We start from the raw sequence: 12227 nt of genomic DNA, 5'->3' as shown, positions 1-12227 counted from the left end.
TGCTGTGTTCATCCAGCTGTACACCTTGTTATCTCAGATTCTCCAGCATCTGCAGTTCCTACTACCCCTATACCTCACAGGGTTCATCTCCAAAGTATACTCCCCACAAGCTTTCCATTAACCCTTCAGATCCCTTGAATGGGGACACCAACCCCAGACTCTTACAAATGTTTCTCAAATTCGAACTGGTGATGGATAGCTTCAATCAGAAGACATTTGACATTTTCCTCCATGCACTCAAGGAGGTAGTGAAGCTCATTTTGTACAATGTGTGGAGGTTTAAACAGTGGTTCAAACAATGGTTCCGATAGCTTGCAACCCACTCGGATTCTTGCCACGTAATCCTTGATAGAGTGAAATCATTACATTGCAACAATACCCTGCAGCTTCAAGTTCCATTTGATTAACTTTATCTTTGTACCAATTATAAAAATCAACATTCCTCATTTTAGGGAGATTGTGGTTATCAGTTAACTTTACGCATATTAGCCAAAAGGTGAGGAAAGCCCATTGACCTCAACCTTGTCGAAAAAAAATCACTTTTGTGATGAATACTGAGTAAAAACAAATGTGATGTTACCCACAATCATTTGGTGAATGTTACTTTCCATGAGACAGACTAAATAAAGTTGTTCCACAGTCACCTTATGCCTGGACCGTGCAATTACACTATGGCAGTTGACATGAAACAAAAATAGCAAATATTCACCTTGCAATTTTAAATGTTGGTACAAAATTTTAAACCAAAAAAAAAAAGGACAGCACCAAGAAAGTATGTGGGCAAAATATGTTTTGTATTGCACAAGATTTAATACTTCAGGTCTGTTAAAATGTGATACTTTAAATGTTTTATATTCAACAGAACTTCCATTGGATAATGAAGATTCACACTGGATTAGAAGGTAAGCAGCTTTCCTCATTGGAGAGAAGAGTACTAGAGTTACAGGTCATTATTTGTCTGATGCAATAAATTTAAAAAAAACACACACTCAGGAGTTTAATACAAGTTTCAAAGTCTTAAATTTGACAAAATCCATTTTATAATGCTCAGATATTAAATGAGGGCAGTCATACAATGTTGTCTAAGACAATTAGTGGATATTAAGCGCTATCATATTTACATTTTCTGAAATGTTTATACAAGGAGTCTTTACACATTAAGAACAGGATTTCTAATTAACAGGTGCAGAAACCCTTCATTGTGAAATACCACTTCATATTCTCATACATGTCCTAAAAGCAAGGATTTTATTGACATGAGTCTTAATAAATGATTTAGTTACATTAAGGTGTCACATTTCAAAAAAAAAAGAAAGATTACAGATGAATTGCTAATTTTTTTTTTGGGGGGGGGGTATGTTGGCAAGGAAGATCACATGAACAGGTTTGCAGCAAACACAAAATAAGAGAGGTGAAATTAAAGTGAGTGTGAGACCAGAGTGTTGGCATTGTATGGATAGTACCAAAGATCCAGAGAGATTGTGATATGCAGGATATCAAGGAAAGGATAGAGCTGCAATGACATAAACAAGGTTCTCTGAAAGAAAAAGAACAAAGAATAACCACTTATCTTCAGTTGCTTATTGACAATCTTTACCCCGAAGTATGCTCCAGTCTACTTGTCAAGACTCCAGCGCGTGTTGGTGTTGATGCTAAACGGATTTCAAGCCCAAAGTTAAAATTGTTCAACAACAGATAATTCTCTGGGGTGGTGCAGCAAGTGACAGAATCAAGCTCACAGCATTTGGTACTGACCAAGCTGAGATGAAGATGATCAACATGGGCTGAATGTTTAGGCACTTCCTTGTGACAAAACGAGAATTATTTCCACAACTTCCTCAAGTAAGATTTCCCAGTAAATTTATCTCTGTTCCTTCCTGAGGCTGAAATATTCCCTGCAATGTGTTGTCCAGAGTGGGGGCACAGAACACCCACTAAAGATAACCAACAAGCTACCTGTGGGCACTATTTCATTTCGCTGGGATTTGGCTCCAAGCTTCTCAGCTCACCTTGACTCATTTTAAAAACAAATGTTCACTGGGACTTGCACATGGTTCAATCCACTCAATCACATTAAATTTTCACAAAAAAAAAAGTTTAAAAATTTTCAGTTGGAAATGCTAATCTTCACATTTTCAATAAGAGATTGCTGTCCTTAGCAATGCTCAAACACATACAATTAGATCACTAAAGCATTGTTTCTGTTATACTGTTTTATGCAGCAACAGCTACAATTTTTCTGTTAAACTACTAGAAGTGTGACTGCAAACATTTAATCAAACTGCTTTTTATTCTGCAAATCGAATGCAACGCATCTCTTGTTGATCCATTGGCCCTAAAGGAATAAGGCAAGTATAATGGTTTATTGTCTCTAAAGTAACAGAACTCTTCCTTCACTATAAATGGGCTCTATGCTCCAGATTAGAGACACCTTTATAATTAGTCTTCATAGCAGTGACTAGCAATTGAAAGGAAGGACTGAGGGACCAAACCCTGAGGAGTACAAACCTCAATACCTTGACTACTTGCATAATTATGCAGTTTGAGCATACAGGATATTCAGCATTTATCAGTGTCTTCCCAAGAATATTCAGAACTCTCTCCTTGATCAGCAATTTCAACTAATAGAATTTGAGCACTCATCTCCACTCACAGAGCAAGATTCATCACCAAATTTGCTTGATGTCTCTATTTCCATCACAATATTGGAGGTTAGGGTCCAGGGAGCAAATAGACTGGATCAAATGTTTATTTGAACACCACTCTTAACCGCATTGCATCACATCCAGTGAGTAAACAGTCAGTGTGGCTGAAGAGGTCTCCTCCCCCAGTGCATTCATCGCCTTGCATGTATAATACCCTGAGTCCATCTGAGTGACATTCATAATTATTAGTGAGCAGCTCCCATCCTCTTGGTAGTCGATCTGGAAGTGTGAAGACTCTGTGATTGGATCCTCATTTTTATACCAAATCACTTCAGGGTCCGGGTAACCTGTGGTCGGGGAAGAAAAAATAAAATACAGGATGACAGACTTCAAAAAAGGAATCTACTATTTTTCCAGGTCAAGTATAAAAAGATAATGCTTTAGTTTCAGGGATCTTTGAAGTACATGTCACTTAAACACCCTGTATATAAATGGCTCTGCTCCCCCTCACTCACTTATAAAGCTAGAGCATAGTATTGAATGGAATGATACATTATGTAGTATAACAGTGTTATAGTGTTATTTATGATATTATTCAGTAACTAGGGGGTTACAATTTCAAGATTGTCAGCGAGAGAGTTAGGAGTGAGATGAGAAGAAGCTTCTTTACTCAGTTGTTAGGATTTGGAATGTGCTGCCTGAGAGAGTGGTGGAGGCAGATTCCATGGGAGGTTGCAAAAAGAGAGAGAGTTGGATATATATTTGAAAGTGATGAATTTAAGAGGGCAAAAAGGAGACAGAGCTAGAGAATGGGACGAGCTAGGTAGCTCTTTCAGGAGCTGGTACAGAAAATGATGGATTGAATGCCCTCCTTCTGTACTGTAAAATTCTATGATTCTACAATTGCATGTTGCAGCCCAAGATGACAGACAGCGTCATTTGCTTTTGCATAGCACTTTATGTTATGTTTCAGAACCGTTCGAAAATGCTTCACAACGAATTTCTCTTGAAGTGAGGTGATTAATGCAGGCAAATGGGGCAACCATGTACAGAGTCAGACCCCACAAACAACAGTTGGAGTTTAGTATTTGATGTAGGGTGGGGGGAATAAACTTGATTATTTCAGAGAATTCCTTGGTGTTCATCTCAGTTATTGTCATGGGCTGGGAACATGGAGCAACAGAAATAATAGGAAACTTCAGAACAAGTGTATTTCCCCTTTAAAATCACCAAGCTACCTGTACAAAGTATTGAAATGATGCTTAACCTCCTCACTAATGAGGAAGGTCAAGCTAATGGTTTAGTCTCCAATTATTGTTGATCAATACTCCCAATGATGCTCACCTTCAATACGACACTGCAGACAGGATGCACTGCCTTCCAGTTCCTCCAAGTCCTTCAAAGTTTTACTGAAAAATGGTTTCCTCTGAATTTGCTCATCCAGGGAGGAGAGCACCTCCTGTTGGTGCGTTGGGCTCAATACTGGGAAAGGATAACAATAAAGAACATGATTGTTGATATCCACTGTACAACGACAGCCAAGAACTCCAGTCTATCCCTTGAGAGTTGATTTTCCACTCCCACCCACATTCTGTTCATGATATACAAACACAGTTGGCTGTTTGCCCATCCTCATTGCCCTGGAGGTGATGTTGGTGAGCTGCCTTCTTGTACCACTGCAGTCCTTGTGGTGTGCGTACTCCCTCAATGCCAGCATGGTCATCCCTGTACAGGTGAGGTAGACAGATCGGTGGAGGTGTGTTGGAAAACGGAGTTCCTGACATTTTTCCAGTATTTCCTCCATTGCGTGAATCCTTATTTAATCATTGGCACAGCAGTACCTGCTTACCCCCCCAACCATAAACAATTTCTAGTAAACAAGACCAAAGGAAGGTGGTAAGAAAGGCTTCACAAACTAATGTCAAAGAACCATATGGATCCTAGTGTTTAGGAAAATAAAAATTCCACTTCCGAAAAGAATAAGAACTGGCATTCAGATAAAAAGGTGGTGTACAAATGGGGAATGATTATCCTGATGGCCATTCACCAGAAGGAATCAAATGGGTGGCTGACAATACAAACAAAAAAAAAGTGTGAAGTGATTCGACCTTCCAAAATGAATTTGAATGCAGAATACAGGGTTAATGGCAGGATTCTCGGCAGTGTGGAGGAACAGACGGATCTTGGTTTCCACATCCATAGATCCCTCAGAGTTGCGATCCTAGTTGATAGGGTTGTAAAGAAGGTGCAAGTGTGTTGGCTTTCATTGGCAGGTGAATTGATTTAAGGAGACGTGAGATTATGCTGCAGCTCTATAAAACTCTGGTTAGACCACACTTGGAATATTGTGTTCAGTTCTGGTCACCTCATTACAGGAAAGATGTGGAAGCTTTATAGAGGGTGCAGAGATTTACCAAGATGCTGCCTGGACTGGAGGGCAGGTCTTATGACGAAAGGTTGAGGGAGCTAAGGCTTTTCTCATTGGAGCGAAGAAGGATGAGAGGTGACTTGATAGAGGTTTACAAGATGATGTGAGGCATAGATAGAGTGGATAGTCAGAGACTTTTTCCCAGGGTGGAAATGACTATTATGAGGGGGCATAATTTTAAAGGTGATTGGAGGGAGGTATAGGGGAGATGTCAGAGGTAGGTTCTTTACACAAAGTGGTGGGAGTGTGGAACGCGCTGCCGGCAGTGGTAGTGGAGTCAGATACTAGAGACTTTTAAGCGACTCTTGGATAGGCACATGGTGGATAGTAAAATGTAGGGTATGCAGGCTAGATTGATCTTAGTAGGATAATAGGTCATCGTGGGCCGAAGGGCTTGTTCCCTGTTCAAACTACCAGCCCCTAGAAAATGGGTATAGTACCAAGATTGGAGTCAGAGGACAGTCCTTGTAATAAGTGAGCAGTCTTCTTCAGACAGAAGATGGGCCAGATGAGATAGAGGGAAGACCCCAGGAAAAGTTCCCCAAAAGCTGGAGAGCAGGATACTGTCTCCACAACCTGAAGGGATTGACAACACTGTCAGTTCCCTGTTTGTTCCCTTCAATTGTCAGTTGTATTTTTTTTTGTCTACCTAATGTACATCTAAACTATTGCGTCAGAACAAACCACCTGGAAATTTCTTACTAACTGCTTATATTAGGTAAGTGTGGTCACCAACCCTAAAAATCTAACAAGAGCCAGACCTGCTACCCTGCAATCAGTTTGTTTCATAGCTCAGTAGTGAACTGATTAATGGTGTAGAGAGCGCGAGTGCGAGCGCGAGCACGAGCACGAGCGAGAGAAACAGCTGGAAGTGAGGTGATAGGAACAGGCTGTGTTGAATGAAATCGCTGGGATTGAGGCCCACAGGAAGTGTCCAGGAGCCAGATCTGAGTGTCACATTAGGGGAAGGGACAAACCTCAGGAGTACCTCCAAAAAAAAAAAAAAAAAGTTATATACAAGGCCAGATTCATAGAAGTGTAATGGTTTGTATTATCTGAATGACCAAATTATGAGTAATTGACTGACAAAACAGTGACGGCCTAAACATGGAATTCACCAGTTTTAAAACCTCCCCACACCCCCTAGCCTCATCCCATGACCAACCCTCTCACGCTGCCTCCTTGACTTGACAAGGTGTCCAATTTCTCTCCCACCTACCCCATCCCTCCCATCTCACTGATCAATCCCCACCACTCCCTACCTGCACTCACCTATCACCAACTAAATAGAGAGGGGGTGGGGCTGGGGAAGGTAGGTGGGATGATCTCCCTTCCCCCTCCCCATTTCTGAAGGGTCCCGACCTGAAACATCAGCTTTCCTGCTCCTCTGATGCTGCCTGGCCTGCTGTGTTCCTCCAGCTCCACACTGTTATCTCAGACTCCAGCATCGGCAGTCCTTTGTGTCCTCAAACAGTGGTTGTAATGTATATCGTACTGAAGCCTGGACTTATTATCTTTATAAATGGTGGCATAAAGTACGGAAGAAAATGATTTTTTGCTGAGCTTACATAAAACACTAAACATGGTTTCAAATTCTGGCCACCAGAAAGATAGGAAGGCTTTGTAGAAGAGTTTAGAAATTAGGAGACCAGCTCCAAGGCTGAACAATTATCCAGACACTGACGTTGTTTCCCCTTACAGCCAAGGTGGCTGAGGAGATTTGATGGAGCTGTGTAAAAAAAAAAAAATTAAGAAAGTATTTAGATAGAATAAACAAACACTTTCCAGGGGCTGAAGGACAAAAAAAAAAAAAATCAGATGGCCCAGATTTAACTTAATTTGTTTGTATGGATTGCCAGAAGAACCAGGAGGGGAGAGGAGAGGGAAAAAAAACCTTTACACCAAAGGCTAGGATTTGGAATGCACTCTCTCCTGATACTGAGTGCCATCCAGATAGTTCCACTGAAGATCAGTAGATCCATGGTTGTGTAGGAAAGAGTAACAGCTCTTTCCAAGAGGAACTCAATGGCTTACCATTTTTGTCTTGAGAAGTGGGTGCAGATTCTGCATTGTCTGGTTTGTTCAATGGCAAGGCTAGTCTCTTGAGGGCAAGAAGTGCCTTCCCAGCTTTCTAAAATTTAAAACAAAATAATTTTAGATATTTTCTCTTCAAGAAAGATTAAAAGTCACTACAGGAGCACAAGCAGATCCAATTTTAAATAAAACAGAACCAGAAAATCTCATAGTACAGCAAGTGAGCACTTGCCTTATTGTGCTTGTGTGGGCTCGATGATAGAACGACCCAGTTACTCTCACTGCCCTGCTCTTTGTCCAAACCCTCCAGTTTTTGTCCTTTTTAATGGCCATTCAATATCTTTGACATTTACTATTAAATCCACTTCACTGTCTTTTTGGCAGTGCCTTCCTGTTCTTAGCCGAGAAAACATTTATCTCCTCTTGCACTTTTGCCAAATATCTTAAACCCGTCATGTTTACTTATCAACCATCCTGCCCGGGTAGAAAGCTTTATGTATTTTGATCAATAGCCAGCATAACGTGATTAATTCTGTGATCACATTTGAATTCAAAAACAGTACATAAGCAGGAGATTAAATAGAACCAAGTAGATGTAATATATTTAGTATGCCAAAAGGTGTTCTTGGAGTCAGAGATATACAGCACAGAAAGAGACGCTTCGGTCCAACTCGTCCGTGCCGACCTATCCTCAGTAATCTAGTCCCATTTGCTAGCATTTGGCTTATATCCCTTTAAACCCTTCCTATTCATGTACCCATCCAGATGCTTTTTAAATGTTGTAATTGTATCTGCTTCTACCACTTCCTCTGGCAGCTCATTCCACATGTGCACCACCCTCTGCGTGAAAAAGCTGCCCCATAGATCCTTTTAAAACCTTTCCCCTCTCACCTTAAACCAATACCAATCGAGTTTTGGACTCTCTCCTCCTTCCCTCCCCCCGGAAAACTACCTTGTCTATTTACCTTATCCATGCCCCTCATGATTTTATAAACCTCCACAGGGTCACCCCTCCGCTTCCAGCACTACAGGGAAAACAGCTGTAGCTTATTCAGCCTCTCCCTATAGCTCAAACCCTCCAACCCTGGCAACATTCTTATAAACCTTTTCTGAACCCTTTCAAGTCTCACAACATCCTTCTACAACAGGGAGACCAGAATTGCACACAGAATTCCAAGTGACCTAACCAGTGTCCTGTACAGCTGCAACATGACTTCCAAACTCCTATACTCAATGCATAACCAATAAAGGCAAGCATACCAAATGCCTTCATCACTATCCTGTCTACCTGTGATTCCACCTTCAAGGAACTATGAACCTGCACTCCAAGGTCTGTTTGTTCAGCAACTGATAAGAGGTACCACATGTCAAGCTACTCAAGGTAAGAGTCCATGATGTTGGAACTAATGCATTAGCATGGATATAGCATTGGCTAATTAAATGGAAGATGGAAAATTGGGAGGAAGGGGATACTTTCAGGATGGCAACCTGTAAATAACAGTGCCAGTGATCAGTGCTGCAGCCACAGTTATTTACAATAGATTTCATGACTTGGATGAAGGGACTACCACCAGGTTTGGAGATTACACAAAAATAGGTGGGAAGGGGAGGGTAAGAGATATAAAAGGCCGGTTAAGCAAATGACAAAAACCTGGCAGACAGAACATTTTGTGAGAAAGTGTGAAGTTATGTACGTTGGCAGGAAGATTAGAAGAGATGAATATTAGTTAAATAGGAAAAGACTGCAGAAAGCTGCAGCAGAGGCATTTGGGGAGCCTCATGCATGAATTTCAAGAAACTATCGAAGTTCAGTGGGTAATGAGGAAGGCAAATGGGCTGACAGCCTTTATTTCAACAGAAAGGAGTGCACACAAATACAAAGTCTTTGCTAAAAATTATACAAGGCAAAATAAAACTACAATCTAGAATTGTGTGAACACTTTTGGTTACCTTATGTAAGAAATACTCCTGTTGGAGACAGTCCAGAAAAAAGGTCACTAGGTCTTTTCCAGGTTACGGAGGGTTTGTCTAATGTTGAGCGACTGGGTCAGTCTTGTACTCAGTGAAGTTTGGAAAAAGGGAGAAGACACCGAATTGAAACATATAAAGACACTTCAGAGGCTTGACAGGGTCGATGAGGTGAAATGTTTCCCTTGGAATGAGTGTCTAGAACCAGAAGCAGTCACAGAGTAGCCACATAACCTGCTCATTATACACGTTTGCTACCAGGTGAATAAAATCCCTAAACTACCTCCTTACTTCAGGATTTTTAAGAAACTTGTATTTTCTTTCTTTCCAGTCCTTCAGAGTTTGCAATTTATCATGATCAGTTTAGTGAAAACTTCAAATTGGTCACATTAAAATCTTTTGCGAAGAAAGAAAGACTCAGCTGTTCAATGCTTTTCCAGAGCTTAAGTTTCTGATTCCCACATTAGTTCTCCATTTTGTTCCATCATTATTACTATTTAGCATTTCATGACAACACAGGGACAGGCAACTCGACAGCAACTTTATAAATCACTGCTTACGTTCAGAACCAGCCTCCTCCCAGCTTATTCTACATCATGCCCTCCCCCCATGGGGCTGTGAGTTCAATGTCCTCACCATTCAAGTTCTTTCTAAACCTATTCTTATTTATTAGTGATTTTTTGGATTATACTATTTTTGGATTATACGACAAGTGAGGGGAGTTGACAGGCCAGGGAATGCCTCACCATATTTCAATGAGTAGAGGCCAAACAAACAATCTTGACTTGACTGGCGCAGTCCTTACCTTCCATTTCTGCTTAGCTAGGAACCGTTTCATTCTCTCTTTTGACAGCGTCTTAGCAACTCCCTGCTCTGTGCTCTGTAGCCATGGATGGTTGAGGCACTCCTCACAGGTTAACCGTCTCCTAAATGCAGGCAAAAACAAAGTAGGCCTATAAAAATACCTTTAACCATAAAATGGTGAGGCACTGAATGGGTTTCAGCTATTTACTGCCAACATTAACGAGGGTCTGACTGTAATCTATCCCAGTTCACTGTACAGAATGAAGACAGCATGTAAACAATGTGTAGGACACAAAGGGACTTGCACAGGTTAAGCGAGCAGTAACATGTTATATTCTAGCTGCTACATGTAGAAGTGTAAAGTTATCCAATTTGGTAGGAAAACAAAAAAAAAAAAAAACTAGTTTTTTTGTTTAATAGTGATGAGATAACAGTTAATGTCAGTGTCAAAAGATGGCTACTATCCCACGTATCATACTCAGAGATAATAAGAACTGCCAATGCTGGAGTCAGAGATAACAGTGTGGAACTGGAGGAACACAGCAGGTCAGGCAGAGGAGCAGGAAAGCTGACTTTTGGGTTGGGACCCTTCTTCAGAAGCTTTCCTGCTTCTCTGATGCTGCCTGGCCTGCTGTGTTCCTCCAGCTCCACACTGTTATCCCATGTATCATATCAAGTTAACATGGAGGTGCAGCAGGCAGTTGCAACAATTTTCTGCAGTGCTTCATAAGATCAGACAAAATGTGATAGAGACAGATAGGGAGGTGTTGGGGAAGGTAATTAGAGGCTAGGAGAGCTAGCTTAAATAGGAGGAAAGTGAAGAGGGAATTCTAGTGTTAAGGACTTGTGGCCAAGGCAATTGAAGGCAATCATGGAGTGATTAAGATCAGGCTGGTCATGAGGCCAGAATTGGACAAGTGCAGATATCTTAGAAGGCTGTCTGGTCGAAGGAGACTACAAAGACCCTTGAGGGATTTGAAAACCAAGAAAGGAGAATTTTAAAATGGAGGCTCTGCTTGGCAGAGTGCCAATGCAGGTCAGTGTACAGGGGTGAAAGTTGAACCAATTTTTGATAGGAGTTGAGACACAGGTAACCAAGATGTAGATGATGGTAAATCTATGGAGACCAACCAGGAATCGACCAAATGGCCTAGTGGGAGCGATGGCATTAAAAAAAAACAAACAAAAACAAAGAGAGGAAAAAGGTTTCAGTAGCAAATGAGCCAAGACAAGGGTTGATTTGGACAAAAAAAGTTACCAAGCGAAAGTAGACACTTTTATTGATGGCAGAGATGTATGGTTGGATGCTTTTCTCAGGGTCAAATATGACACCAAGGTTGCAACCCAGTCTGGTTCAGCATTGGGCACTTTACAGACAGGAGAATGGAGGTCATGGGGAGCTAGATGAATCTGGGGCAAGGATCCAAGGCAAAGACTTTGATTTTCACAATATGCACAAGGAAGACATTTCTGCTCATCCAGGACTCGACAAGCTGAGCAGTCGGATCACTTAAAAGGCAGTGAAGGAGGTCAGGAGGTCAGAAAGGTGGAGTTGATAAGGAGGTCCAGATGGTGTTAAAATGCACATGGAAACAAAGCTAGTTTTAGATGACACCAAGATGCAGCAGGTGAAGAGAAACAGGAAAGGGACAAATAGAGATCCTTGAAGGATACCAGAGGAAGCGGTGTGACAGGAGAAGCTACTGAAGGTAACTTTCCAGCTAGGACCAAACAAACAGAGTTCAAAACAGGACCAGTTGAATTTCCAGCTGCCAAGGACTGCAATGATGGAGGAGTTGGAAAAGGCTAATGTGGCAAAGGCTACAAACAGGACAAGACGATTGAAGGCAACAAAAACAAAAGTTGCTGGAAAAGCTCAGCAGGTCTGGCAGCATCTGTGAAGTTGTGAGGAAGGGTCACTAGGCCTGAAACGTTAACTGTTTTGTCCTTCACAGATGCTGCCAGACCTGCTGGGCTTTTCCAGCAACTTCTGTTTTTGTTCCCGATTTACAGCATCCACAGCTCTTTTGATTTTTATTTATGATTGAGGGTAACTTCCTCATTGTCACAGTCACATCGAATGTCATTTGCGAGTTTGTTAAAAGATCATTTTGGGATGGTGGCAGGGAAAGAAAGCTGATTGGAGGCATTCAAACAAGGAGTCCAGTGGTATGTTATTACAAAGGGATTAAGTATTACAATGAAGACATAATGTACATGTCTTTTGTGATCAACTTGAAATTATTTGTAAAAACCAAAAGAACTGCAGATACTGTAAATCAGGAACAAAAACAGAAGTTGTTGAAAAGGCTCCAGGTTTGGCAGCATCTGTGGAGTGGGGGGGGGGG

The 12227-nt window shown here is 41.3% G+C and overlaps 1 protein-coding gene across 3 annotated transcripts in view; it reads right to left on the bottom strand.

Annotated features, from left to right (window-relative positions):
• Nucleotides 1-779: 779 nt before the first annotated feature.
• The window catches only part of LOC109910570 (myosin light chain kinase, smooth muscle-like), a 76967-nt gene continuing 65519 nt past the window's right edge, over nt 780-12227 (bottom strand). For all 3 annotated transcript variants that reach the window (XM_020509784.2, XM_020509781.2, XM_048614711.1), the window contains 4 exons: nt 9881-10001; nt 7108-7204; nt 3990-4127; nt 780-2992 (listed from right to left, as the gene is read on the bottom strand). In XM_020509784.2, the coding sequence (XP_020365373.2) occupies nt 2766-2992; nt 3990-4127; nt 7108-7204; nt 9881-10001 (583 nt within the window). In that variant the 3' untranslated portion in view covers nt 780-2765. The remainder of the gene's footprint in view (nt 2993-3989; nt 4128-7107; nt 7205-9880; nt 10002-12227) is intronic.

The sequence above is a fragment of the Rhincodon typus genome, chromosome 30 (assembly GCF_021869965.1).
Source record: "Rhincodon typus isolate 14 chromosome 30, sRhiTyp1.1, whole genome shotgun sequence".
Lineage (NCBI taxonomy): Eukaryota > Metazoa > Chordata > Chondrichthyes > Orectolobiformes > Rhincodontidae > Rhincodon > Rhincodon typus.
This window is presented reverse-complemented; position numbering and strand designations above follow the sequence as displayed.